This window comes from Montipora capricornis, chromosome 14 (genome assembly GCF_036669925.1).
Source record: "Montipora capricornis isolate CH-2021 chromosome 14, ASM3666992v2, whole genome shotgun sequence".
Lineage (NCBI taxonomy): Eukaryota > Metazoa > Cnidaria > Anthozoa > Scleractinia > Acroporidae > Montipora > Montipora capricornis.
Genome location: NC_090896.1, coordinates 49,316,353 through 49,341,352, shown reverse-complemented (window position 1 = coordinate 49,341,352; position 25,000 = coordinate 49,316,353). Strand labels below are relative to the sequence as shown.

At 38.1% G+C, this 25,000-nt stretch overlaps 2 protein-coding genes and 1 long non-coding RNA gene across 7 annotated transcripts in view; 2 read left to right on the top strand and 1 right to left on the bottom strand.

Annotated features, from left to right (window-relative positions):
- Positions 1-7,078, top strand: part of LOC138031254 (protein mono-ADP-ribosyltransferase PARP14-like) — a 96,093-nt gene extending 89,015 nt beyond the window's left edge. For all 5 annotated transcript variants that reach the window (XM_068878945.1, XM_068878946.1, XM_068878949.1 and 2 more), the window contains 3 exons: positions 7-903; positions 2,844-3,158; positions 3,612-7,078. In XM_068878945.1, coding sequence (XP_068735046.1) covers positions 7-903; positions 2,844-3,158; positions 3,612-3,886 — 1,487 coding nt within the window. In that variant the 3' untranslated portion in view covers positions 3,887-7,078. The remainder of the gene's footprint in view (positions 1-6; positions 904-2,843; positions 3,159-3,611) is intronic.
- Positions 7,079-13,778: 6,700 nt separating this feature from the next.
- Positions 13,779-14,528, bottom strand: LOC138031270 (uncharacterized). Its single transcript, XR_011128224.1, has 2 exons — positions 14,197-14,528; positions 13,779-14,080 (listed from the first exon to the last, which is right to left on the bottom strand). It is a non-coding gene; the product is annotated as an uncharacterized lncRNA (long non-coding RNA).
- Positions 14,529-14,603: 75 nt separating this feature from the next.
- Positions 14,604-25,000, top strand: part of LOC138031253 (uncharacterized) — a 40,952-nt gene continuing 30,555 nt past the window's right edge. Inside the window, exon 1 of the mRNA XM_068878942.1 lies at positions 14,604-14,742. The gene's annotated coding sequence lies outside the window, so the exon portion shown is untranslated. The remainder of the gene's footprint in view (positions 14,743-25,000) is intronic.

The following is a 25,000-nucleotide window of genomic DNA, read 5'->3' as shown; positions in this document are numbered from 1 at the left end:
TTATAGGTTCGTCAGATAAACAACATCTTCAGACATGTTTAGAGGCTGGTCTTCGCTTGGCGGATAATCACAGACTTCGCTCCCTTTCAATTCCCTGCGTTGGCACTGGCGGTTATGGTCTGGCTGCGGCGGACTCGGCCCAAGTCACCTTTCAGGCTCTGAACAACTTCAGTCTGAGTTGTCAAAACGTCAGAAAAGTGCGCATTGCCGTATTTCAAGCTCCAATGATGCAGGAATTTTTGCAAGCTCAACAGAGGCATGCAGCCGGGATAGCTGATCATAAACTTGAAAGTAATTTGTCGTCAGAGCATACAAGGCAACCCAGAGAATATGATAGAACGTTGAGTGTGACAAACGACCCATCTTTAAAAATCTGCGTTGCAGGGAAGGACCCGACAAGCGTGCAAAAAGCGGTAAATCCTTTGAAGGGTGGTTTCTCTGAAGTTTGCACGACTCAGAAGGTCGACAATGAGGCTGTTAACCAACTTTCTCGCAAGCAGGTTGACTCCTTGAGAAAGAAAGCCAATGACCGTGACGTAAGACTTGACATCGAGGCTGACATTGACCGCATCGTGGTCCGTGGTGAACCAACTGAAGTGACAGGTATGGTTGGGGAGATCTGGCACGAAATTAACGAAAGAAATAAGGAAATCAAGGAAGAGCAACAAGCGCTACTGGTTTCAAAGAACATTGAATGGAGTTATGAAATACAAGGGGCCAAAATGGTGTTTGATTTGAAAACCAACGCGAAGTTAGAGATGGCGCACGTCAAAAGCGAAGCGTTTGTTAGCGTGTCTTTGAGAGCAGATGAGTTTGACATCAATTTGAAAGCAAAAACTGGTCAAGGGCGGCAAAACAGGGAGACGATAATAGTTCACAGAAAAGTGAAAGGATCTGACGAAGGTTGGTGAACAAATAAGTTTGATAGCTCAGTGTTAACATTGTGTTAAGCTGGCTCTAACCATTTTCAACACTTTGAAGAGACACTCTGTTTATAGATATTAGCACTACACACTGTATCACGTAACAGCAATGTTATGGTGCCATATGAAACATCGATTATTGCTGAACAAGATGCGGTCGCTATTGTGACGTAATACGTTACTGCGGCAACGGGAAAGCCGTACAAAAACATCCTATATTTTGGCTTCAGTTGGACATATCTCATAAACAAACGCGGTGACCCCATTTCTTATTGCATGAAAGTGATCAGAAGGTTAAGATGAAACTTTCTGCAAAGTTTATTAAAACTGTGTACTGCAGAATCAGAGCCAGCTTAAAAAAAATCACAGATTTAAGGTGGCTCTGAATCCGCTGTGCAGAAAGTTTCATCTAGGCCTTCTGACCACTTTCCAGCAATAAAAAATGGGAGTCACCTGGTTTGTTTTTGACAAAATAAAGGGTGTTATTACAGGACTTTCCTGTTGCCACGGTGACTTATTACGTCACAATAATGAGTGCATGTTGTTCAGCAATAATTGGTGTTTCTTATGGTACCATAAAATTGCCAATACGTGACACAGCGTTGTAGTGCAGAGAGCGTGAAAAAGCTTTGAAACTGGCTTGAGCCCGACTTAATAAGAGAAAATGTTCATGATACGATGGAAGGATATATGATACAAGTGATACAAGTCAGAGTCCTGGGAAGAATTCCAACCTCCGTAACACCGACCGTATAAACTTTGTAGAGCCTCTTAGACCACTGGGACACATTGTCCATTCAGGATCCAGATAAGCGACCCAGCTCTCCAGTGAGTTGTAGTAGCTCAACGGGAAGAGTATCTGAGCTGTGTTACAGAGGTCAAAGGTTCGAATCCTTCCTAGGATTCTGATTTTTTAATTGTCCTTTTGCTCGTTGCCAAGCAACTTGTAGTCTATCCTTCTCACGGCCGCATTGTACCTTTCCATTGTATCATGTATTTGTTCATTTTGGGGGGTTATTTGCATTAAAACAACGGATATTCAGTTTACCGAAGCATGATACAGTCCCAAGAGTAAAAAACTTTTACTAGTGTATACTAAAACTATTCACCGAAGTGGAGGTGGCTAGCCACCGACACTGAGGTGAATAGTTGTTTTAGTATATACTAAAACAGTGATATAATATAGCAAAAAAAAGATGACTTATTCGTGCAAAAATTACAACATTTTCGGGCGGAAATTCCGCGCGAATTGCTCGGAGGTGAATAGCAAAGGATTTCCGGAGTTTGAGTAGCCAATCAGCTCGCGCGTTCAACGCTATGCACAGTTGCTAATTGTATTTATGTAAAGAACCCCCCAAAACGTGTTGCATTATGGGATGGGGAAAGAAGTGAATTCCCAATTTTCGTTTGCACCCGTAATCTTGCCCAGCGATCGTGGGGAAGTGTAAATTGCAAATTTATGCACTTTAAGGAATTTTGAATTTATGCGAACGCGGGGAAGTGTAAACTGTAAATTTATGCAAACGAAAAAGGATTTCTTGTTCCAGGCAGTCGCGAGCGACGAGGAATGAGCAATTTGCCTAAATTTCTTAACTAGGGCTCCTGAATTTGATACATTAACAGGAAAATGTCGTGTGGACTGAAATAAATATTATTAAAAAGGTTTGGCAGCTGATATGTTTTAGGAGAAAGAGTATCGAACGACTCCAACGTTAGGTAATACCAGGCTCTTCCTTGGTGTTCTTTGTTCTACGAACAATTGTTTTTTTAAGTTTATTCTGAACAATGTTTTATTTTTTTGGTTTACATCAGCTGTATTCACTACTCCGTATTTGAACGGTCTAACATTCTTCACATTTACCTCGTGGAAGCCGATTTCTCTTCGGGCTAAAAATAATTCTTTTTATGCGTACGTTTCAGGAAATTCTCTTCCAAATCACTGGGATCCAGTACCTTCCCCTGGTATGACTGTGCACTTGGTACGACTCGCCCCAGGGTCCTCTGAGTACCAAACTGTAGCGAACAAATTTCAGTTAACTTCCAGAGGAGTCAATATTCAGAAAATCGAGCGAGTTCAAAACCCCCATCTTTATCAGTCTTATGTGGTGCGGAAACAAAAAATGGACCACGACAATGGAGGAAATAATGAACGACAGCTATTTCATGGCACCGATGCTAAAAATGTGGTTGCTATAAACACGCAGGGCTTCAACAGGAGTTTTTGTGGGGCGCATGGTAGGTGCTTACTTCTGAAGTTGTTGAGGGGAGGTGATATGTTGTGAGGAGTTTTAATGTAGACCCAAATCCCAGCTTTAGACCGCAGCTCACATATAAGGATGTATGATGAAACTGAGCGGCTCTTGGCTTCAGTCTTCGAAGAATACAGTCCATTCTCCCTAAATCAGACACTCTCGGAACTAGCTCCAGAATGTCCGCATTTTGGAGAAATATGGAAAGTAAATTGAGCCGGGATCAAGCGTCAATAACGTCATGAATGTGAAGCAATGTTATCCACTTGGAAAGAGTTAACTGTACTGCCCCTCTTTTAAATCAATTTGTCCTACTTTTGCCGTCTACATATATCATGTCAGGGTTTTTAGTAGTCAGCAGTTTTTCTAAATTTCAGTCGTCAATCCTTTTCTTTCTTACCGTCAAAACCAGTGATAATTTATTGATTTTTTGTTTCAGGAGTTGCGTATGGACGCGGGGTGTACTTTGCCCGAGATGCCTCTTACTCCGTTAGATACGCAAAGGGTGTAGCTGGGTGTCGCTACATGTACCTCGCCCGGGTCCTGGTTGGGCAATATTGTGCAGGCAACTCAGCCATGATTGTTCCTCCACCGAAAAATCCTTCCAGACCAGAGATTCTGTATGATTCAGTTGTCGACAGCACAGGGAACCCATCCATCTTTGTTGTATTTTACGACTCTCAGTGTTACCCTGAGTACCTTATTACATTTTAGAAGCTTCAAAATTAATGTTGGCTCCCATATGGTAATAGCAGACATAGTTTGAAACTACTGGTTTGAGGACTGAAATTTGTGTGTAGCTCAGAAAATTACAACTCAAAGACTCAACATGTCGACACTTCCGTCTAGTGTCTTCCTCACGGGTGATACAAAGTTACCGCAAGAGTCCTTTTGTATGCTACTAGCGTGCTTAAGAAAGGAAAGGTAATTTACGTCCTTTTCTTTTGACAAGGTGCAAATAGATTTAAGACAAAATGCCGCCATCATCACTGTTGAAAGGAGCGTATGTGGCAATGATGTGCCAAGCTTCCAAACAACCGTGTTGATGGTTCCGCTGGTTGATGGTAATATTTCTAGAATTACCCCCACGCAATTGTGTGGTTATGTTGGCAAGTTTGCTCCTTCAACGCAGAGTTTTCCTTCTTGCAAAGAAAAACTGCCTCTGGATGCTCCTTCAAACATGCGCTAAACTGACGTTTGGTCTGTCCGATAGATACTCATGATCTCAGCCCGGGGGTGGGACTCCCATATGAAACAGACGGGGATGCTCGTCGTCTCGCTTAGGGGTGTAAATTTTGGATTTTGGTCTCGCTTAGGGTGTTCCGGGCAAAGCGCCAATATTTTATGCCACCAAGGTCTCGTTTAGGGTTCCGCTAAGTAACACAGAATTACGCGAAGAGAAACAGAAGTCAAATTTCCTTTTAAATTTTCTTTTTAGATAAAAGCATTCGATGATTATGCCTTTTTATCATTAAAACTCATTGCGTGTCGTATTTTTGTGTTTTTAAACGGTCTCTTTTAGGGGTCAAAATTTGCTTAAGCCACGCCTAGATTGGTCTCCTTTAGGGGTTAAATTCAAAATTTCCGACGAGCATTCCCGTCTGTTTCATCCCCCCCCCCCCCCCCCGGGGATCTCAGTCGTTAATGACTGAGCGTCTGGAAAGGCTATTGAGCAACTTTTGCGTTGTGGCTACTCCAAAGTTTCTCGATAGATTCTGTAACCCCTTGAATGTCCCCCAAGGTGTTACGAGTAACTAGATCGACTGGCTGTGCACAGTAACACAAGGAAGCTTTTGGGTAGACATTATCCCTTCAAGCACCAAGAACATATTCTTGCTCCTTTACCGTAGTATCACAGTGTCCGCCAAATCTTTCTAAGGTACATTCAAATTTCTTCAAACCAGAGGGGCATCGAACTATGTCCAATTGTCAACCCGGTTGCAATGGGAACTGCAACTTCGTCATGGTAACAGCAAATTGACAATATTGGGATCAAAATTATAATGGTGATATGATAATCAGTAAAATGTGTCAAACTCTGTTACTAATTTTAGCTGTCATACACTGGATCAAACAGCTGCGCATTGCAAACATTTTGCGAACTGACCTTGGCTTATGCGCGGCCCGGTGAGCCGGCTGCAATAAAGAAGAGAAAAGTGGTGACGAAGTGGGCAAGAATGAGTGGGCTACAAAGCCATAGCTTATTACACTTCGGTACATTTCTTTACTGTTCTTGTCGTACGAAACTGTGTGAAGCGATCAAATTTGAGGTTATAAAGTGAAGGAAATGAGCACCCGATCGTAAATTTTCTCTTTTGTCTGTAACATCTTCATTGTCTATACCAGTTTTATTCCTGACAAGTTCAGTGGTATGCACTTTCCATACCGATGGAATAATTACGAAATTATTACTAAGAATAAGTGCGTTCCATTTGTAGGTGACGTATTCGTTATGATTCTCCTCGTATTGTTTAAAATCCTTAATGAGTGAATGGACACTGAATATTACGCCTCCTTGTTTTTTTCCAATCAAATAGTCCTTTTCACGGTTAGTTTTTCTGATTTGCATTACAGTATAATCTAGCATGTATGTGAGGCAATTTCGGGCTATTTTGTAGTTTTAACCCGAAATTGGCTCGCATCCACGTTAGATTACATTCTAATGCAAATGAGAAAAACTAACCGTGAAAAGGGCTATAGACCGATTGCATAAATGGCCGCCAAAAACGTATTCTTTTGTTTATGTGCTAATTAGACTCACTAGCCTCGTTTGCATGGACAAAATACAATAGAAATGTCGCTCGAGAGCGAGGCTAGTGAGTCTAATTAGCACATAAACAAAAGAATACATTTTTGGCCGCCATTTATGCAATCGGTCTATTGCACTGGAAAAACGCTGTTCATCACTCGTTAGTAAGAGCTATTTGCTGTCACGTGGATTATTGAGAGAATTGGCCACAAGGAGCATTTATGTGCTACAGAATCACCAAAAAAGTCATGGTGCTGCCCACCGACATGAAGAATTACATGTGACTACAGTTGTCCCGACAAAAAAAGGAGCGAATGTATATTTTAAACCTTGCAATTTGGAATAAATAAGAACGAGTAGATTTTTCAAGACTACAAATTGCACTCGCCCACTAGAAGAAAAATTACTCATGCTTATTTATTCCAAATTACACTCGAAATCATAATAATAATTATTATTTTCACACGATGATGTTTAAGGCTGAGTAGCTTGTGGGGTCGTGCACAAATGAAATCAAATCAAATTAATACATATCAAATCATATTGGTTTTTGAGGAGAAGGGAAAACCCGGGCCACATTGGTGGGACGCTAGTGCTCTCACTACCAACACTGCACCATCCCTGCTCATATGATTACCTACAAAAAAGTAGTTTGTCACTGATATTATTGAAAGATCAAATAAGTTCAAAAACATCCGAGGCAACTACTGAATGCGGTAATAAAACTTGCACTAACCAGTTTGAAATGCATTGATTTGAAAAATGTTGAGAATACCCAATTTCCCAAATAAAGTGGAAAACGTGCCTGGTATCCTGAGTTTGTTATCGTTTTTTGAGCACGATTTTGCAAGTGAAATATTCTAATTAAATTAGAGACGTACGTAGAAGACCCAGTGGACCCAACTCTGCATGCTGACTGTTGTTGGGCTTACTAGACCAAGCAGTTGACACTTAGTTTGGATGCTTTGAGTCAACTGCCTGTCAAAATTTTTAAATCACAAAATGAACATTATGAAACAAGACGCATATAGGGGCGTATTCGTGGGATGCACAAACATTTATCACAAATTGTCCAGTTACAGTGAACTTCAACTACAGGTGAACTTTGGAAAACGGTGAGAGATTACCAGAAATATAAATCTGTAATTCAACTTGAAGTTGCTTGTTGTAAAAACTCTTATTATGGTTATTAAATTTGCAAATGCAAACAACGAAGCCCTTTAAGAGTTATCAGGATACGTGATTTTTTATTTCTTTATTTTTTCTGAAAGAGACTATTCAAATCCCACAGTTTTACTAGCTTCCTTAATTCCGTTCATCCGAAAATTACGAGATCAGTTCTAAATCATCAGAAAAACTTATTACAAATCACAGTTCAACAACTTATCATTCCGGTTCCGTAATCCTGGTTTAGGTCCTTGCAAACTCTTTAAATCTGCCGTGGTGGAGACAAAAAGACTTGTTCCTTGGAAACAGTTTAATTCTTCCGTGGCGAAGACAAGAAGACAACATCTGTACTCCATTTCTCTCGATGCTTAAAAATCTAAAATTCCGTAATTTCGCGTTCCATAGTCCAGTCCAAAGTTTCGAGCTCCTGAATTCCATCATCTTGTAACTTGAAGTGCCGCTTGTATCAAAATACTTCACAGAGACCTTGTTGAGAGACTATCAAGTCTTTGCTCATGGTCTTAGAGACCAAAACAGAGTGGAAAGGCAAAGAGGTGATCAAAAGATTATTACAGCAAAGTGAGGCAATCACCGTCGGCAGCCTTACGCGAAGTCATCATTTCAACAGCTCTTGCGTTACTGTTTGGAGAGATTAGGCATCGCGTTTACGTGAAACGGCAAACGCGAAACGACGAGGTAGGCTGCTTGTCATAAAAGCATGAAAATTATGTTATTCTAACTCGTCTCTCTCTTTTGAAAAGTTACTTGATACCTGCTGCTAACACGCAAGAAATGAGCTCATGTCAAACGAGTTTCTTCCATTTTTTTGTCATAAAAGCATGAAAATTATGTTATTCTAACTCGTTTCTCTCTTTTGAAAAGTTACTTGATACCTGCTGCTAACACGCAAGAAATGAGCTCATGTCAAACGAGTTTCTTCCATTTTTGGCAAAACGCAAACTTAGTTGGACGTTTGCCGTTTGCTGCAAATACAATGGTTAATCTCTCCATTGCCAGCCACCCGGAACGATTTGCTACAAGTAGAACAATGAAGCTGGGCCTCGGTGATCAGGATCTGATCTCTGCTATACGGAAGCAGAATACCACTAGACCTCAACCTAAGCTCATTGAACATCGCAGTATGAAGGGCTTCGAAAATGACCGTTTCCTAGCTGATATTGGTAAAATCCCCCGGCATACTGCATATATCTTCGATGACATTGATGATATTTGTGAACACTGGTACCAGCTGCGGAGATGCCATACAAGAAGAACTGTATCCGGGGAGACCAGCTGCCCTGAATAACCCCTGAGATATCCTCTGCAATCCACCACACTTCAAGCTCTTTTCAGACCGCGTCAAACCACCTCTGGAGTACTAATTAAAAGAGAGATGAAGTTGTCGGGTTTAACTATAGATCGTTTTCACTGTCACGCAACAAAAAAATAAAATAGAAACCGTTACATGAAATATGCCAAAAACTTTCAGTGTTGTAGGAGATAAATTCATAAATCATCTCACCAATTCTCAGGTCTGTGCGCTACAGCATTTATGAGTTACTTGTCGAAGCGTTTCACGCCTCAAGTTCATCGCCTCGTTTTCGCCCTTTGGCGCGGTACTGGATTCCAATAGGTGTATTGCGTGACAAGTTATATTTTATTTATGGCGTGACATGTTTTATTGCAACAAGTTTTACACATGGCGTGACAAGTTTTATATTTTCAAACAAGTTTTATATATGGCGTGACAAGTTTACTATTTTCAAACTGGCATGTTTTATATACGGCGTGACAAGTTTTATATTTTGCAGCACGTTTTATGTCTAAGCTAGGATGTTTTATTTAAAGAGCAATAAGTTTTCTTTACGCAACTGCAAAAATTGCGTTCATAACTGCGAAGATCATAGCTTCACTTGATTTCATATCCGCAGTTCATATATGATCCATTTCATATATCATTTTATCGTTAATATAATTTACCACATTAGTAATAGTACAAATTACTACATAACAACATCGTTTGACATGGGATGAGTTAATTGCCTGACATGGTCATGTTCTGTAGTGTTTACGTTAAGATGATGTAGGTTAGTTAAAGCCCCTGTGGTGTGCAACTGTTAATACATATAATAAGAAATTATTAACTTTAAGCTAAAAGTGTAGAGGCATCTTTTGTATACAGTGCAGTTTTTTTTTGACGAATGCTAAATACACCCTCTCAAGAAACTCAGTGTAGACAAGTTGGCTTTCTTGGATACTTTAGGTTAACCATGTAAATGTACCCCAAACAGAGCAGAAAGACTGTGTTTGTATGAATTTACTTCCAAAAGAACCTCATTGTCGACAATAATGAAAAGCTGTTGTTCATAATCGTCGGTCTCTGGGCAGAGCATATGAACATCCCCACTTAAAACTGTTTAATTCAGATAATCATTAAAGTGACGTCGTCTCGCCCCATGTAAGGTAATCCGGAATCCAAAATCCAGGTAATTTTGGTCTGTGGAATCCGGAATCCACGGCTTTGGAATCCGAAATCCAGCTAATGGAATCCGGAATCCAACCATTGTAATCCAGAATCCAGGTTGCTGGAATCCAGTCTGTTGTGATGGTTCCAGGGTCTCTTCTTTTCCTTTAGCAACTGTTGCGTGAAAATCTCATGTCGCGAGGACGCGCAACAGACATGTTCACGCGTGTTTCACTCGCAGGAACAACCCATCTCATTGTGACAAATCGGGTATCAATTTGAAACAATGGTCACATTATAATGACGTGACAGAATCCCAGGGAGTGATTCATATTACTGTATATTATAGGTCTTTATCAGACTCCCTTTCGACCGGGCCTTTCGACCTTTTTCCCCGTTGCGCTTTTGGAGTCGGAGGTTTAGATTCTTTTCCTGTTTGGGCGCAATTGGAACTAATTTTTGGATTTCAGGTAACTTCAAAGAATAATAATAAACAATTATTGGATGAGGTTGAGCATGATATCCTGAATTATCAAAACCGAGGTCTGTGTTGTCTGCCGAAGCCGAAGGCTGAGGCAGATAACACAGACACGAACAGCTCCATGGTTACGAGAAGCCGCTGTGGGGATGGGGTAAGTGTCGTAAATGAAATGACTGTACCTCATCGGGTGGAGTTAAGTTGACCTCGGACCCAAGCTCCGTGACTTCACGGGTCATCAGTTGCTGTTAAATTCATCAGCTATCGTGGAATCGAAGGAGAAAATGCTCATTTCCAGCCAAGTGCGTGGGGATTTTTGACTACGAAACATTCTCGGAGGTTCGCAAATGATGTAGCTTTAGCTTTGCGTGAAAAAATCTTGGCTGGGATGGATTTTCTAGTCGCAAACCGCCTCTCAGCTGACAACGGACGAAATCTTAGTGTGCAGCCTTGACTTCGTCTTAGAACATTGAAAACACGGACTTCCCAAACCTGTAAAATAAACTCCAAAAGGCACAAGAATACACCAGAGGTGAGTCATTTTGATTCATTTTATTGAATGAACGTTAAATTGAGCATTTTTTAGGCTTCATAATCGACGGTATTTTATTTCCCATACAAAGTCTTATAAAGCGCTTAAACTGTAGTGACGCAAGCTTGGGTTGCCTACGGTGTACCCAGTACAACAAAGGAGACTAATGTTGCGCATGCGCCTCATCACCCCAAAAATCCCTTGAATTTCAGTCAAATTCATTCGAAACGCGGGAACATGAGAAATAACGGATGTTGTGCTGGCATCGTTAATATTCATCGCATGTTTCCAAAAGGACGGCACACAATGAATGCAAAGATGATCAGTCATTTGAAAGACTTGGGCATTACCTTATCTTTATGACTGATACTGGTTCAATACAACGGGAAATACGGCGACGGATCACAAATGAAGCGAAGATGGCGAGTCAAAAGTGTGGCGATGAATTGCAGAACTTGCAAAGAGCAGAGGATAGTTTTGCCTTCTTGGCGTTGTTTTTCCTTATTTAAGAGACTTCGACTCAGAATGGAGTGCTGTTTGATAATAAAGTAAGTCGGATTCAAATTGAAATGTGAGTTTACATTCAAAAATATGGGTAAACTGGCGTTTGAAGCGAGGACAACGATAAATCGGCTAACAAGATGGAGTCGAAAAATGGCAGCCCACTGGTGAAGAACATCTCAATTCGCTATAAAGCTTCCCAACCTTGAAATTTTGAACCACATTGTCGAAGTAGAGTCGGGAATTGTTCTGGAGAAGAAATAGGGCTGATTTTGAATCTTGAAGCGAACAGATTAAGCCAAGACGCAAGGCTTTATTTTACGAGTGCTCCAGATTATTTACATTTCCTTGGCAAAAAATATTTTAATTCCCTTTTTCGAGACTTTTGTCATAGGCCGTGATACGGGAATTCCCGCTTGCTGCTGTAAGCCCAACAACCAAAGAAAAGATTTGTGTAAAGAAATTGTCATTAAAAGTGGCAAGGCTCAACACAGCAGGTTTCGTGTGATACGGTGTTGTCTACAAAATGGCTCCAAATCTTGTTATGATATCATCTCACTCTGCCCCATTGTGTCTTTGACTTGGCAAACTTTAACGTCTGAAAATTAAACCACTGAAAAAGCATTAAATTTGAAGCTTTTTTCAATTTGTATATTGTCATATTGCCCTAAGCTGCGAAAGTTTCAAGTTGATAAAAGGACGTGCACAAATAATTCTAACTCGGAGAACGAAACTCAAGTCGGCAGCTCATGCGTTCTCGTGGCCAAATCTTAGAAAATAATTCGTGATACGGGAATCGCCTTTAACAGCCGACACACAAAAATCAGAAGAATAATTTGAGTTGAAAATTTATAATTTAAAAGTGGCAAGGCGCGCGCAAGCGACCAGCAAAGTGAGCCTATTGTCCTGTTGAAATCTGTCACTTCGAGCTAGTTGTTTGTTGGAAGAACAGTCATAGATCACTTTCATAAATGGCGACCAACTTTACATTCTTTTGTATTTTTGTTAATTAGACCTACTGGCCTCGTTTTGAAAGAAATATTCTTTTGAAATTTGCTCGTCGTAGCGAGGTTAGTAGGGCTTATTAGCATTAAAACAAAAAAATTAATTTATTTGGCCGCCATTATGAAAGAGGTCTATAGGACGTCCCCTTAATGCTATCCAGTCATTGTGGATACATCAAACACTAATTTGCACAAAAATGTGGAGATTGACATTGATTCGTAGTTAAATTATTTATTATTTATTTATTTACAATGCACTTACTCGTTTTCTTGGTACAAAATTTACTCATCTCAGGCAAAGTATTATTTGCATTTGTATAAAACTGCTTCAGGAGAGGGAAAAAAACAAAATTATTACACTATACCACCAATAGAAATAAATGGTATATAGTTCACTATACTAAAAAGGAGATTGACACAACCAGGTAAAACATTTGTGAATGTAATCCATAATGTGAATACATTCAAGTTAACAACAATCTCAGAGAGAGAATAATATTATATTCTTAACTTTAAATAGTACTCAATCTACAGAACAGGATATCCCATTCAGTTGCAATATTTAGGCTTATAATACTGGAGTACATACCAGCAAGTAAGGAAATCAGTACTGAGCAAAATAGTGTTCAAAAATTGCTTTTGTAAAATAGGATTTTAGATGTGCTGTTTTGATTATAAAGAGGAAGTCATTCTAAAAGTATTTTCCAATAATAGATAGGCAGAATTTTCTTACATTGGAATTTGCCTATAGCATGAAGAAATAAATTCTGCAAAGCTGCATCCTCAGTTGAATGATTATGTTGCTCCGAAACCAGTAATATTGAAAAAAATACATGGCTTATCGCCACAAAGACGATCATGCACAAATAAATGCGTACATTTTAGCAATATCGTGACATTTAAATAGACCTAAGGAAACGTAATGTGGGATGGGGAACATTATTAATGATTCTAATAACTTTATTTTTGAATTTTATAAGCTGTGACAATGGGTTTCATAATCACTACCCCGCAACATAGAGCCATATAGTAAATATGGCTGAATAAGCGAATAATAGACATTGATTAGACAATGTTTACTGACAATGCTTAACCTTAATTATGACATTAATTTTACTAACTTTGTTACAAATATAATGAATATCATCATGCCAGGAAAGGTAATGGCCAATATAGATACCATACCCAAGTATCTTAAGATTAAAACTGGTTCAAGGCATTGACCAGCTAAGTTTAATGAAGGAAGTAAGTTGAAATTTACTTTCTGATGAGGATTGAAGATAAGATATTTAGTTGTCTTTAAATTTGAAGTTAATAAACACTTGGTAGTCAGAGCTATTGTGAATTAGAAGTTCATCTATACATAGGGAAGATATCTGATAACAAGCATTGATGTGCCAAACACAGGAACAAAAGAACCTTTCGTTTCAACAGCCAGCAATCCTCTGGTTGGCACATTAATGACAATAGGTAAACAATAAATTATCTTCCCTACAGTGTTTTGACATGCTGCATTGCAGAGGTTTCCCCTCCACATGATGTACAATTTAAACAAATTGCTATTTACAGGGTGTCAAGTGGGTAAAATGGTCAGAAAATGAGAAAATGGGGGGGGGGGGGGTTTAACCTAAAAGCAGGAACAAAATAGCAGTATTTGCACGTGAATAGAAAAAGTAATGGAAATGCCTAATTGAATTAATTATTTAGAGGTAAAAAATTATTGTTTTTAAATCAACATGAAGTGCAAGCTTACTACATTTTTCTCCAGCCATGAGCACAAAAAATACATAATTTTTCCTGAAAAACCAGCGAATTTAAAAGGCTCAGAATAATAGGAAATAACAATAGCTGGCACATTCATCAACTACCTACAAGTTACTACAGTACCCTCATTATCTACCCTCCGATTTCAATCCATGGCGATTTAGTATATCCTCCACACACGTTGCTAATTGTAACTAGTAGGAACTGGTGAAGAAGACGTAAACAACGCTGGCATTTCGTATAATGTTTCTGTGGACAAGAAGGAAAATAAAATACACTAATTTTTTAAAGGACATTTAATAGGGTGCGATAGCTTATGGCTTGAGATTATAAACAAAACAAAAGTAATAGCGAATTCATCTTACCTTAGCAGACTTGACAGCAAGGCCTCGAACAACCACCTCAATCGATCTATCACAACATTCAGCAACATTTAACTCGGAGAAATCAATTGTGCATGAAGCCACGGGCAAAAAATCGATCACGCGAAAGTGAAAGACTTGAAAGGAATCAGCTTCTACCACTGAACGACCGCTATTCCGACAGAAAAAAAGTTGTACACGTCGCTGCTGCTATAAAAAATCCCCAGAGCAAGTAATCGAACAAGACATCTTTGGCCGCCATTTTGTTTGTTATTTCGCGCGCGCGCGCGTGAAAAAACCTGGGTACAAGCAAAACAATCAACCAATCAGACAAAAGTCTCCTTTGTTACCCAGTACTTTTGTTACGCTCATTCTCAGTCCCACTCGGTTTTCCGCATCATTTAGTCTCCAAGAAATCCCGGAAGTGATAGAATGAACTGTCCCGTTGAAAGTGAAACTGCCGATTTGAGCAAAGGAAACGCGAGGTTTGACAAATTATAGGAAACAAAGAGGGTTTTAGTCGAAGTAAGCTCCTGTAATTTGTCTTGGGTAAGTTCTACCGAGATGGGAAAGAAAAAGAGAATGGCTTAGCCATTCGTCTCAAATGTTCTCGTTATTGTCACTCCTGGTAGAAAAACATTGTGAAGTACATGTACTAGTTGATATTTCTGGAAGCTTTCGATCAAAAAGATTATTTTGGGATCGATATGTCCAGAGAGCTTCATTACATGGTTTTACTGGGACTACCATTTACAATATTTTCAAAGTTGAATTTAGAGTTCATTAAGATCTTGTAAGATCTTACAAGATTAAGATTAAGATCTTAATAAGATCTTGTTTAACTCTTAAGATCTTAAAAAACCTTGGTAAAAATCTTGTAAGATCTTGAGAGGATCTTACAAGATCTTATCAGAAAAAAAATCAGTATCCAACTTGCCAAGATCTTAAAAGATCTTAATAAATATCTTGTAAGTTCTTAAAATAAAACTTACAAGATCTTGTCAAATTTAGTCAGTGTGTAGCATTTTAAGATCTTAAAAGATCTTGATAAAATCTTGTAAGATCTTAAAGAAATCTTACAAGATCTTGTCATCAAAAGTCAGTTTGCAGCATTCTATTGATACAAAAAAATTACAAGATCTCAGAAAAATTATTAAGGTATCAACCCTCTAACATCTATTAAAAACAATGTTAAGACAATCTTACAAGATCTTGTCAAAAAAGTTAGCATTCAATGATATTTCATAATCTTATAGGGAAATAGTAATACTAATAATAACAATCACTTTATTTGAGTCTTAAGGCTATTTATTTGAGCATGAGGGCTCTACGTATTGGGGAGACTACAAATAAATTGAAAGCAGAAGAAATCAGTTGAAATGTTGTTGTTTTTTAATGACAGGGGGAAACCGGAGTATGCGAGGAAAAAAAACCTCTTGGTTAAAATAGCTTTTTCATACAGATCTAGTGCATTTGAACTTCAATTTTCAAATTTGACATTCAGTGTATTCTTAGGGGTCGGTACATTTTGCTGACCCCCAGTCCATGGACTACCCAAATGGACTACCCTAAAAATACTATTTCGAATGAGTACTGTTGATCCATGTGTAAGCAGCATCTCAAATAGTGCTTACTTAAGCCAGAACACCCATTTTAAACAGCATTGTTCAACAGTGATTAAGTCTAAGCACCCATAATTTTGAAAAGGTTAGCTTTCGATTATTGTTGTGATGGCCGATTACTTCATGTAAGCTAACCTTTTTAAAATGGGTGCTTAGACTTCAATACTGTTGAACAATGCTGTTTAAAATGGGTGTTGAGGTTTAAGTAAGCACTATTTGAGATGCTACTTACACATGGATCAACAGTAGTCGTTCGAATAGCATTTTTAGGGTAGTCCATTTGTGTAGTCCATTGACTGGGGGTCAGCGAAATGTACCAACCCGTATTCTTAGCTTATTAAATTCCTTCAGTGGGCTGCTAAGGGAAATTGATTAACATTGCTATAGTTATTTAACTTACACACCAGGGCAGTTTAATCAGTTTTGAAGTCTAATCATGATCATATGGAGTATCTTGCACTGTTATGAAACCTCTAGCTTCCCTTGTTTTGACAAAAAGACATCTATTTACAATTTGATGACAACTGACGATTAATAGTTCACCATCTTCTTCAACTTCAAGGTAATGTTCACCTATTAAATTTCTCTCCACAATATCCTTTAAAACTGGATCTTGAGGTAAAGGTAGATCTTGGCTGACATTTCTGCCAGTTTTCTTGCATTCTTCAAGTAATGCATATGCCACATTTTCACGTACAATGTAACAAACTACTTTTTCATATACAGTCATTTGAATTGAACTCCACGAGATAGCTACATGAATTTCCCTTTCTTGGATACATTGTGCTATGGAAGATGACATGATCTTTGGTCATCCTGTAGGAAACCAAGGTGATAATGCAAGTTTCTTAAATTTTAATTTTTATGCTACATCAATTTCTACTACAGATTTTAGTGACCATGATTATGTATACTTTTAATTGTATCTTACATATACAATCGTAATTGTCATTTAGTTTTAGCTCTCTTACACCCTAGGGATTTTTAGTTTAGGCGTATAACAGTATGTAAATTAAGGTAATCTTATCTTATTTGTAAACACACGACCCCATAAGCTTATAGCTTTAAACATTATCGTGTTTAAATAAAGGTATATCTATCTATCTATCTATCTATCTATCTATCTATCTATCTATCTATCTATCTATCTATCTATCTATCTATCTATCTATCTATCTATCAATCAATCTATCTATCTATCTATCTATCTATCTATCTGAGGTGGGCTGAACATTAAATGGAGAATCAAGAATGTTCTGAAACTTGGACAGCTTCTTGTAATGAAAGAGTTCATGCAGGATACATGCCTTTCACTCCCCTGCTAAGTGGTGGCTTTGTGCATAGAGCCTTCTGCGCGTATTTTCTTAGGATCGAGAGGGTAGTGGGAAATGCGTAGATTTCTCTGGTGGACACAGTGGAACGATTAACTTAACCGGCAATGGCGTCGAAAGTCATGTAACGCGAATGGCGTTTTAGTGGATCTTTGAACAAAAAGTATACCCCCATGATGCTCAATAATGGCAAGTCAATTGGATATACAGGCGGTGGAATCTTAAAAGCGACGAGTAATGGACTTCGACAACAATCTATCCCCCGTCGAGCCGAAATCAAAGTGAGCTGTATTTACCTGAAGTACATGGTAATTTGACACGATCGAGTTTTCGCCTCTAAGAGCAAATATGTTGTTTGTTTCAATAAATTTTTCGCTGGAAAAAGATTCTGTGGTATTTTCTGCCTTTGTGAATTATAATATCATGTTGTGTATTGAATTTCCGAGCAAGGTTGAAATGTGATATGGGAGAAGTTTTTTAGTCTTGCTCTGTAAGCAGCAAGGGTTCACAGGCCTGTTGGAAGCGTGCTTGAGTTTCAACAAAATGAGCCCCAAAATCAGTGAAAAATTGTGACGCAGATGAATACTAAAGTAGCTGCCATTTCCAAAATGATGAAATTACCTGGTGATAAATAACGTCGAACGCATCTTGGAGAGTAAATTTTGACTTTGCATAAACAAGAGTTGGGCGATTGTGATCTTTGTTTTGACTTCGCTCATTTCATTGTCAAACTTTATAACACTTGACAGAAAAAGAAACTTACAAAAACCCGGTGTCTTGCCATCATTTGACACAGATGCTTCACTGTTTGGCAAGTAAACATGCCGCGGTAACTTAATCACAGTGCCCGCTGAATTCCGGCCATGTCACTTTCGATTTTGCGATTTATTTGAACGTAGCAAAAATCTCCCAAAATGTTTGTCGCTGATCGTAACTTTTTATATTCTATATTCACGGTTCAAAATTAATGTTGTTTTCATGTCGTAAATATTTTATTCTCGATCGACCGTCCCGGAAACTTCCTTCTGCTCTTTCTAAAAACTGTGTATCAATAGTTATTTGCTTTTGCATCAATATTTGTTTTGCATAAAGCAAGCTAACAAAATCTGTACCTTGCTGAGTTCGCATTTGTTAGCGTTAATAGTATTTTCGGTCAGATGCTTCTGTTTACTGAGAAGTTTATTGTTTTGGTCTCCCATCCTGACACTAACCCCGCTGAACAGGCCTTAACTTCAGTGAACTTTAGTATTACAAAGCTGTCAGATGCTCTGAGGGCACACTTGTGGCGAAAAGAAGTTGTGACTCTTTTATTTGTTATTCTTCAGAGACTGGAATGCTGTATTTCAATACCACACAATTCAGTGCCTTCCGATTTTCTGTAACACGTACCACAGGTAACCCAGTGTATGGTTCACGGAAGCATCTCGTTTTTACTGGGTTGCCGTATGGCAAGCCCAGTCAGAAAATGGGTAGATTTCCGTTTTCTTTTTTTTAGTATTTTTTTCCGTGTCGGTAAAAGTCTTGCCTGTCACTCCCCTGGTAAGTGGTGTCTTTGTGCATAGAGCCTTCTGAGCGTATTTTCTTAGGATCGAGAGGGTAGAGGAACTGCATAGATTTCTCTGGTGGACACAGTAGAATCATTAACCTATTGTAGCCTGCAATGGCGTCGAAAGTCATGTAACGCGAATGGCGTTTTGGTGGATCCTTAAACAAAATATACCCTTATGGAGCTCAATAATGGAAAGTCAGTTGGATAAACTACGCAGGCGGTGAAAACAAACACCTGGAATCTCAAAAGCGACGAGTAATGGGCTTCGACAAAAATCTGTCGCCCTTCGTGCAGAAATCAAAGTGAGCTGCATTTCTAAAATAATATTTACCAAGTGTGCTGTTATGTAGAACACTGAAACCAAATGGAAAATTCTCTGGTAACTTATGGGTTCAACAAAGACAGAGAACGAATCGAACACCTTAAGTGGATCTGTGATCAAATAGGAAGGGGTTTTTGCCTCTAATAGCAAATATGTTGTTTGTTTCAAAAAATTGTTCGCTGGAAAAGGTGGCCTTTATGAATTCATCATGTTTTATGATATGTGTGCTGGATAGTTTTTATGGCAATAGTAAAGCATTTTCTTGTTATTCAAGGAAAATGTTCTTCAGGAAAGGGTTTGAACCTGAAGTACATGGTAATTTGACACGATTGAGTTTCTTGTCTTCACGCACGCAATGAAATAGGAAGAGGTTTTCGCCTCTAAGAGCAAATATGTTGTTTGTTTCAAAAAATTGTTCGCTGGAAAAGGTGGCCTTTATGAATTCATCATGTTTTATAATATGCGAGCTTAACTGGATAGTTTTTATGGCAATAGTAAAGCATTTTCGTGTCAAAATGAGGTTAGCGTTTTTCTGTTGTGCTAACTTAATTAAATATTAAATATACATTCTGCCTCGTGAGTTTGTTATTCTCGTTAACCAGCAATGGAAAGTCATTGCAACGCGGATGGCGTTTTAGTGCATCTTATGTTGTTTGTTTCAATAAAATGTTTCGCTGGAAAAGGATTCTGTGATATTTTCTGCCTTTGTGAATTATAATATCATGTTGTGCATTGAATTTTCGAGCTTAAGGTTGAAACGTGATACGGGAGGATATTTTTAGTATTGCTGTGTAAGCAGGAAAGGTTTCATGAAAATAAACAGGTCTGTTGGAAGCGTGCTTGAGTTTCAACAAAATGAGCCCCAAAATCAGCAAAAAATTGTGACGCCGGTGAATAATAAAGTAGTTGCTATTTCCAAAATGATGGAATTACCTGGTGATAAATAACCTCGTCTTGGAGAGTAAATTTTTGACTTTGCAGAAACAATGGTGGGCGATTGTGATCTTTGTTTTGAATTCGCTCATTATTGTCAAACTTTATAACACTTAACAGAAAAAGAAACTTACTAAAACCCAGTATCTTGCCATCACTTCACACAGATGCTTCACTGTTTGGCAAGTAAACATGCCGCGGTAACTTAATCACGGCGCCCGCTGAATTCCGGCGATGTCGCTTTCGATTTGCGATTTATTTGTGCAGCCAAAACGTACAATAACAAAATTGAACTTAGCAAAAATCTCCCAAAATGTTTGTCGCTGATCGTAACTGTTTATATTCTATATTCATGGTTGGTTCAAAATTAATGTTGTTTTCATGTTGTAAATATGTTATTCTCGAGCGACCGTCTTGAAACTTCCTTCTGCTCTTCTTAAAAACTGTGTATCCATATTTATTTACTTTTGTATCAATATTTGTTTTTGCATAAAGCAAGCTAACAAAATCTGTATTTTGCTTGGTTCGCATTTGATAGCATTAAAATAGAATTTTCGGTCATATGCTTCTGTTACTGAGTGGTATATTTCTTAGGTCGCCCATCCAGATACTAACCCCACCGAACCCCTTAGGGATTAAGTTCAGCTTTCAACTTTTGTTTACAAAGCTGTCAGATGCTGTCACTGCACGCTTACACTTGTGGTGAAAAGAAGTTGCATGATCAACATGTCAGCCCAGAAGCCAGTGTTTCTCGATTCCCTTTTATTTTCTTCAATCTCTCTGGGTTCAGTACTTTGCTAGTAACCACATGTCTTCTCAAGGGGCTATTTATCTAAGACTTCTACCATGGCGCTACAATGATAGACAATACCAAAACAATATCGTGCAATGTTAGAGCTACATATTACGCAAGGACAACTTGAATCTCCTGGAAGACAACACACAGCTCAGTTGACATTATGGAATAAATCTCTGTGTTACTTCACTACCACACGTAAGCAATGCGTGTCAATTTTTTTAAAGAGGACAGGCATTTCTTCTTTCTGACAAATGATTAATTAATAGGCCGGTAGCCAGGTTTTTAACCTCAGAAAAGGATCTGTTTTGTCGTACGAACGTGTGAGGACCTGTGGACCTGTGAGCCAAAGGGCCTCTGCTGGTATGACTTCTGGTATGACTTCTGGGTGACCCCACCCCCCCCTCCCCCCCTCAACTTGAAAAAAATTGCGTGAACGCTGCACGTACCACAGGCAACCCAGTGTACCCTCACGGAGGGTCTAGTTTTTGTTAGTTTTACTCTTTAAATGCTGATCCAGGCAAGGAAATGCTTACAACAACTCAAGTAAAGAGGTAAGCATTAACTTTAAGCGAATAACATTCGATTTGATAGCTTATTGTCTTGGAACGATTTACATGCATGAAGAATTCACATTTTCACACCTTCGAGTCAATTTGTGAAGCAAGGAGACTCAATTTGGCCCTGTAAAAATTGGTAAACCTTTAACAAGAATAATGAAGTTAGATCAAATGGTGAAGCAAATGATTTGGAAAAAAAGTTCTCATACGGTAAGTTACATGTGTACGATTGACAACTGATTCCTTCTCGAAAAATGCTAATTTCTGTCACTTTAACTATTGTAATCAATGCAGAAAATGCCTGAGAAAGCTATTATGGACGTTTGTAAGTAGAGACACAAATTTATGAGTCTACTCTTCACACACTTTAATTGTAATGATCAGTGATTGAAGTATATGTACTGTATTTTTTTTATTTGCCATGAAAGAGTATAAAGAGACACTGAAAAAAATTATTTGATGGGACAGCTGGGAAAAGTCCTTTACAGCAGACAAAAATGCTTAGCAGGCAATTCTGCCTCCTCAACCAGTTATGGTTTGATGTATTTGGGGATCTCTCCTTGCAGACTTGTTATAGTTCTGTGGTTTATCTGAAATGTTTAAAAGCTTTTTTTTTGTTTTTAAATTTAAAACAAGAACCCAATCCAAGGATTTTGGCATGGGTTAAATGTTTAGGTTCATGCAATAAAAAAATGTAACTGCTTTGAAATCTGTAATCTATTTTGTTTTGTCCGTGAGCTATGGTAATAACTGTTAACAGCTTGACTACAATGGATTTTTTGTAGTTTCCAGCACATTTCTGATTTGCTGGAATATTATTTTACAGTAGCAGGATATGATAACCTTGTTTCTTGTCTTCCATGTGTGCACTAGTACTTCTATTTCTCAGTGAGTTCAAGCCATTTTTCTTGATTTTTCTGACCTTGTTCAAATGCAAGCATTAGGTATGAGATGTGTAATTCCTATTACAATACTATTCCATTAATGTTTAGAGGCTAGTCAAAGCCTATTTACATCCTATAGTATTTCTATGTAAGTGCTATGTACATGCAATTTTTGCTATGGACCCTCAATTTCAGTTAGTAGGTACCGGTAGATTCTATTTACACTATGTAAATCCTATGAAACAGTTATGTTTGTCCTATTTCCAGTTTTTTACAGCTATGTAGAGGCTATTTGTAGCCTATTTACACCCTACATATCAAATATATGTGTATCATAACATACCATTTACATATGGTTGTTACATAGGATTTACATACTATATTACACATAGTTTCTGGTTCTACAAGGGTAACAATAATATGTTGCAGCTTTTTGAAATTATGCATTTGAATTAGTCTCTTTCAAATAATATTTTATCTTACCTTCATATTTTTTAGTAAAATAAGTGGTAATTTTTTCCATTAATCAAAATTTGGAATACCATTATTATGTTGCCAAGAGGTGCATCACGCCCTTGTTTTCAGTTTCAAAGTTGTATAAATGGTTCATTGCCTTGTAATAAAAATAGGGTTTCTGTTTTAATAAAATGTTATTCTCAAGTTTTTTCTACTCTTTCTATTTTGGTAATGTTTTTTAGCAGAATAAGAGAAATATCTTGATAAGATCTGAGTAGGATGTTGTAAGATCTTGGTAAGATCTCATATTATTAAGATGTTGTGAGAATCTTGGTAAGGTCTTGTAAGATCTTACAAGAATCTTGGTAAGATCCTGTAAGATCTTACAAAAACATTGGTAAGATCTTGTAAGATCTTACAAGAATCTTAGTAAGATCTTATAAGATCTTGGTAAGATCTGGTAAGATCTGGTAAGACCTTGGTAAGATCTTTGTAAGATCTTTGAAAGATCTAGGTAAGATCTTGTAAGATCTTGGTAAGATCTTGTAAGATCTTGTAAGAATCTTGTAAGAATTTATAAGAATCTTGTAAGAATCTTGTAAGAATCTTAAATAAGAAGTAAGAGAAGATCTTAGTAAGAATCTTATTAAGAATCTTACTAAGATCTTAATAAGATTTCCACCTGGGTGGAAAATACTGTTGAAGGATATCATAGACGGTGGTGTCCCCCTGGAAAGTCAGCAAAGAACTGCGGAAAAAATCTCTTGCAGCTACAGTAGGTCCTTTGACACACCGGCGTTAATTTTGTAGGATTGTGAAATTCAATTGGCTACGTCTGCTCCTTACTGAAAGCAGTTTCATTGAGCAATATTTGGCGTAACTTCGCTCCTTTGTGCCGACTCGCATTTGTTTTAATAATTCGATGTAAAGCACTCCGTTAGGTATAGGTAGGCACTGATGAGTTCTAGAAAGAGAACGTGCTAAAACAATTCCTAAACAATAACAAAACCCAATAACAATAAATATGAGTTGTATGAACATAAAGTTAGCAACAATAGTTACATAATTAATATATATATATATATATCTCTGACTGATTTTTGAAAAAGGTGGCTGCTCAGATTTTTGGTTGAAAACAGGCAAAGCCGACACCGCGGCAAAATGAGTGCGCATGCTCCGCCTCGAACACATTTGATTCATTTGATTCGAGCTTTTGAGCTCTTTGTTTTTGAGTTTATTCGGCGGTGAAGGAAAAGTTCTAGTGGACCTTTTGATGATCAAGATCTCACGCTCAACATGGACTCGACAGAAAAACTAAACAGTAGTTCCGAGTTGTTTCCAACGAGAACGTCAAAAGAGGTAAGCTTATTTTAGGCATGAAATATTTATTTGTTTATGTCGTTTCCATGGAAGTTATCTTTGCCAAACCATGTTTGCTCGTGTTTTGGTCACACCGTTGAAGACCTAAAAATTGTAAATTTTAAACTGATGACATTTTTCGTTTACTGTTTTTCGCCTAAGGGCAATTCCTCTAAAACCGCAGAGGGTTTTGACAAAACAGAAGTTTTAACCTCTGACATGTGATACGAGAGCTATGGATTTTTCCGTGACCTGGTTCTCCACAGCAAGAGCAATGGTTTGTATGGTAGATGGTGATGCTCTTTCTTTTCCAGCTCTGTGTTGCTTTGCAGGACACACCAGGTTGTGGTATGATTAAATTTAATTGATCTCTAGATTTCTGTTGATTTCATTGTCCCAGTCATCTGACCTGAAGAAATCTTGTGGAAAGTGTTGATATCTGGCTGGCTGTCATTTTGACTGTCATTACTTTCAAGATGTGAGCAACTGTTTTTATCTGCATTGTTAGACAAAACCTCTTATTAAGGGAGTCAGTTAAGTTGTTTAGTTTTTTTGCAAAGAGATCTTTACAAATAGGGCACAGATTTCCATGTTTTTTTCAAGTATCTTAAGTGACATCTGTGCATGAAAATGACCAAGTGGTAATAATATTATTGTTTTACTTTGATCAGTTTCCTGTTGTTTCTTAAACATGTCATCTATTCTTATTCCAGTGCTTAAGTCTAAAACTCTTCCTGGTGTGTGTGTGCTGATCTGGTCAAACCATGCATGGCAAGCAACATTCCAGATTGTTTTCAGAGATTGTGATGAGGATTTCAGCGTTGAATATTTTATTGGTTTTGTGATGAAAAAAGCCAGGGTTGTTATTCATCTCTCATTTTTTCCTGCATGAGATCCTGCATGATGACAACAGTATTACTGCAAATTAAACATCACAGATGTGAGCATGTCAGTGATTAATACAAGATGGTTTCCAAACAGCTCTTCAAAATGTG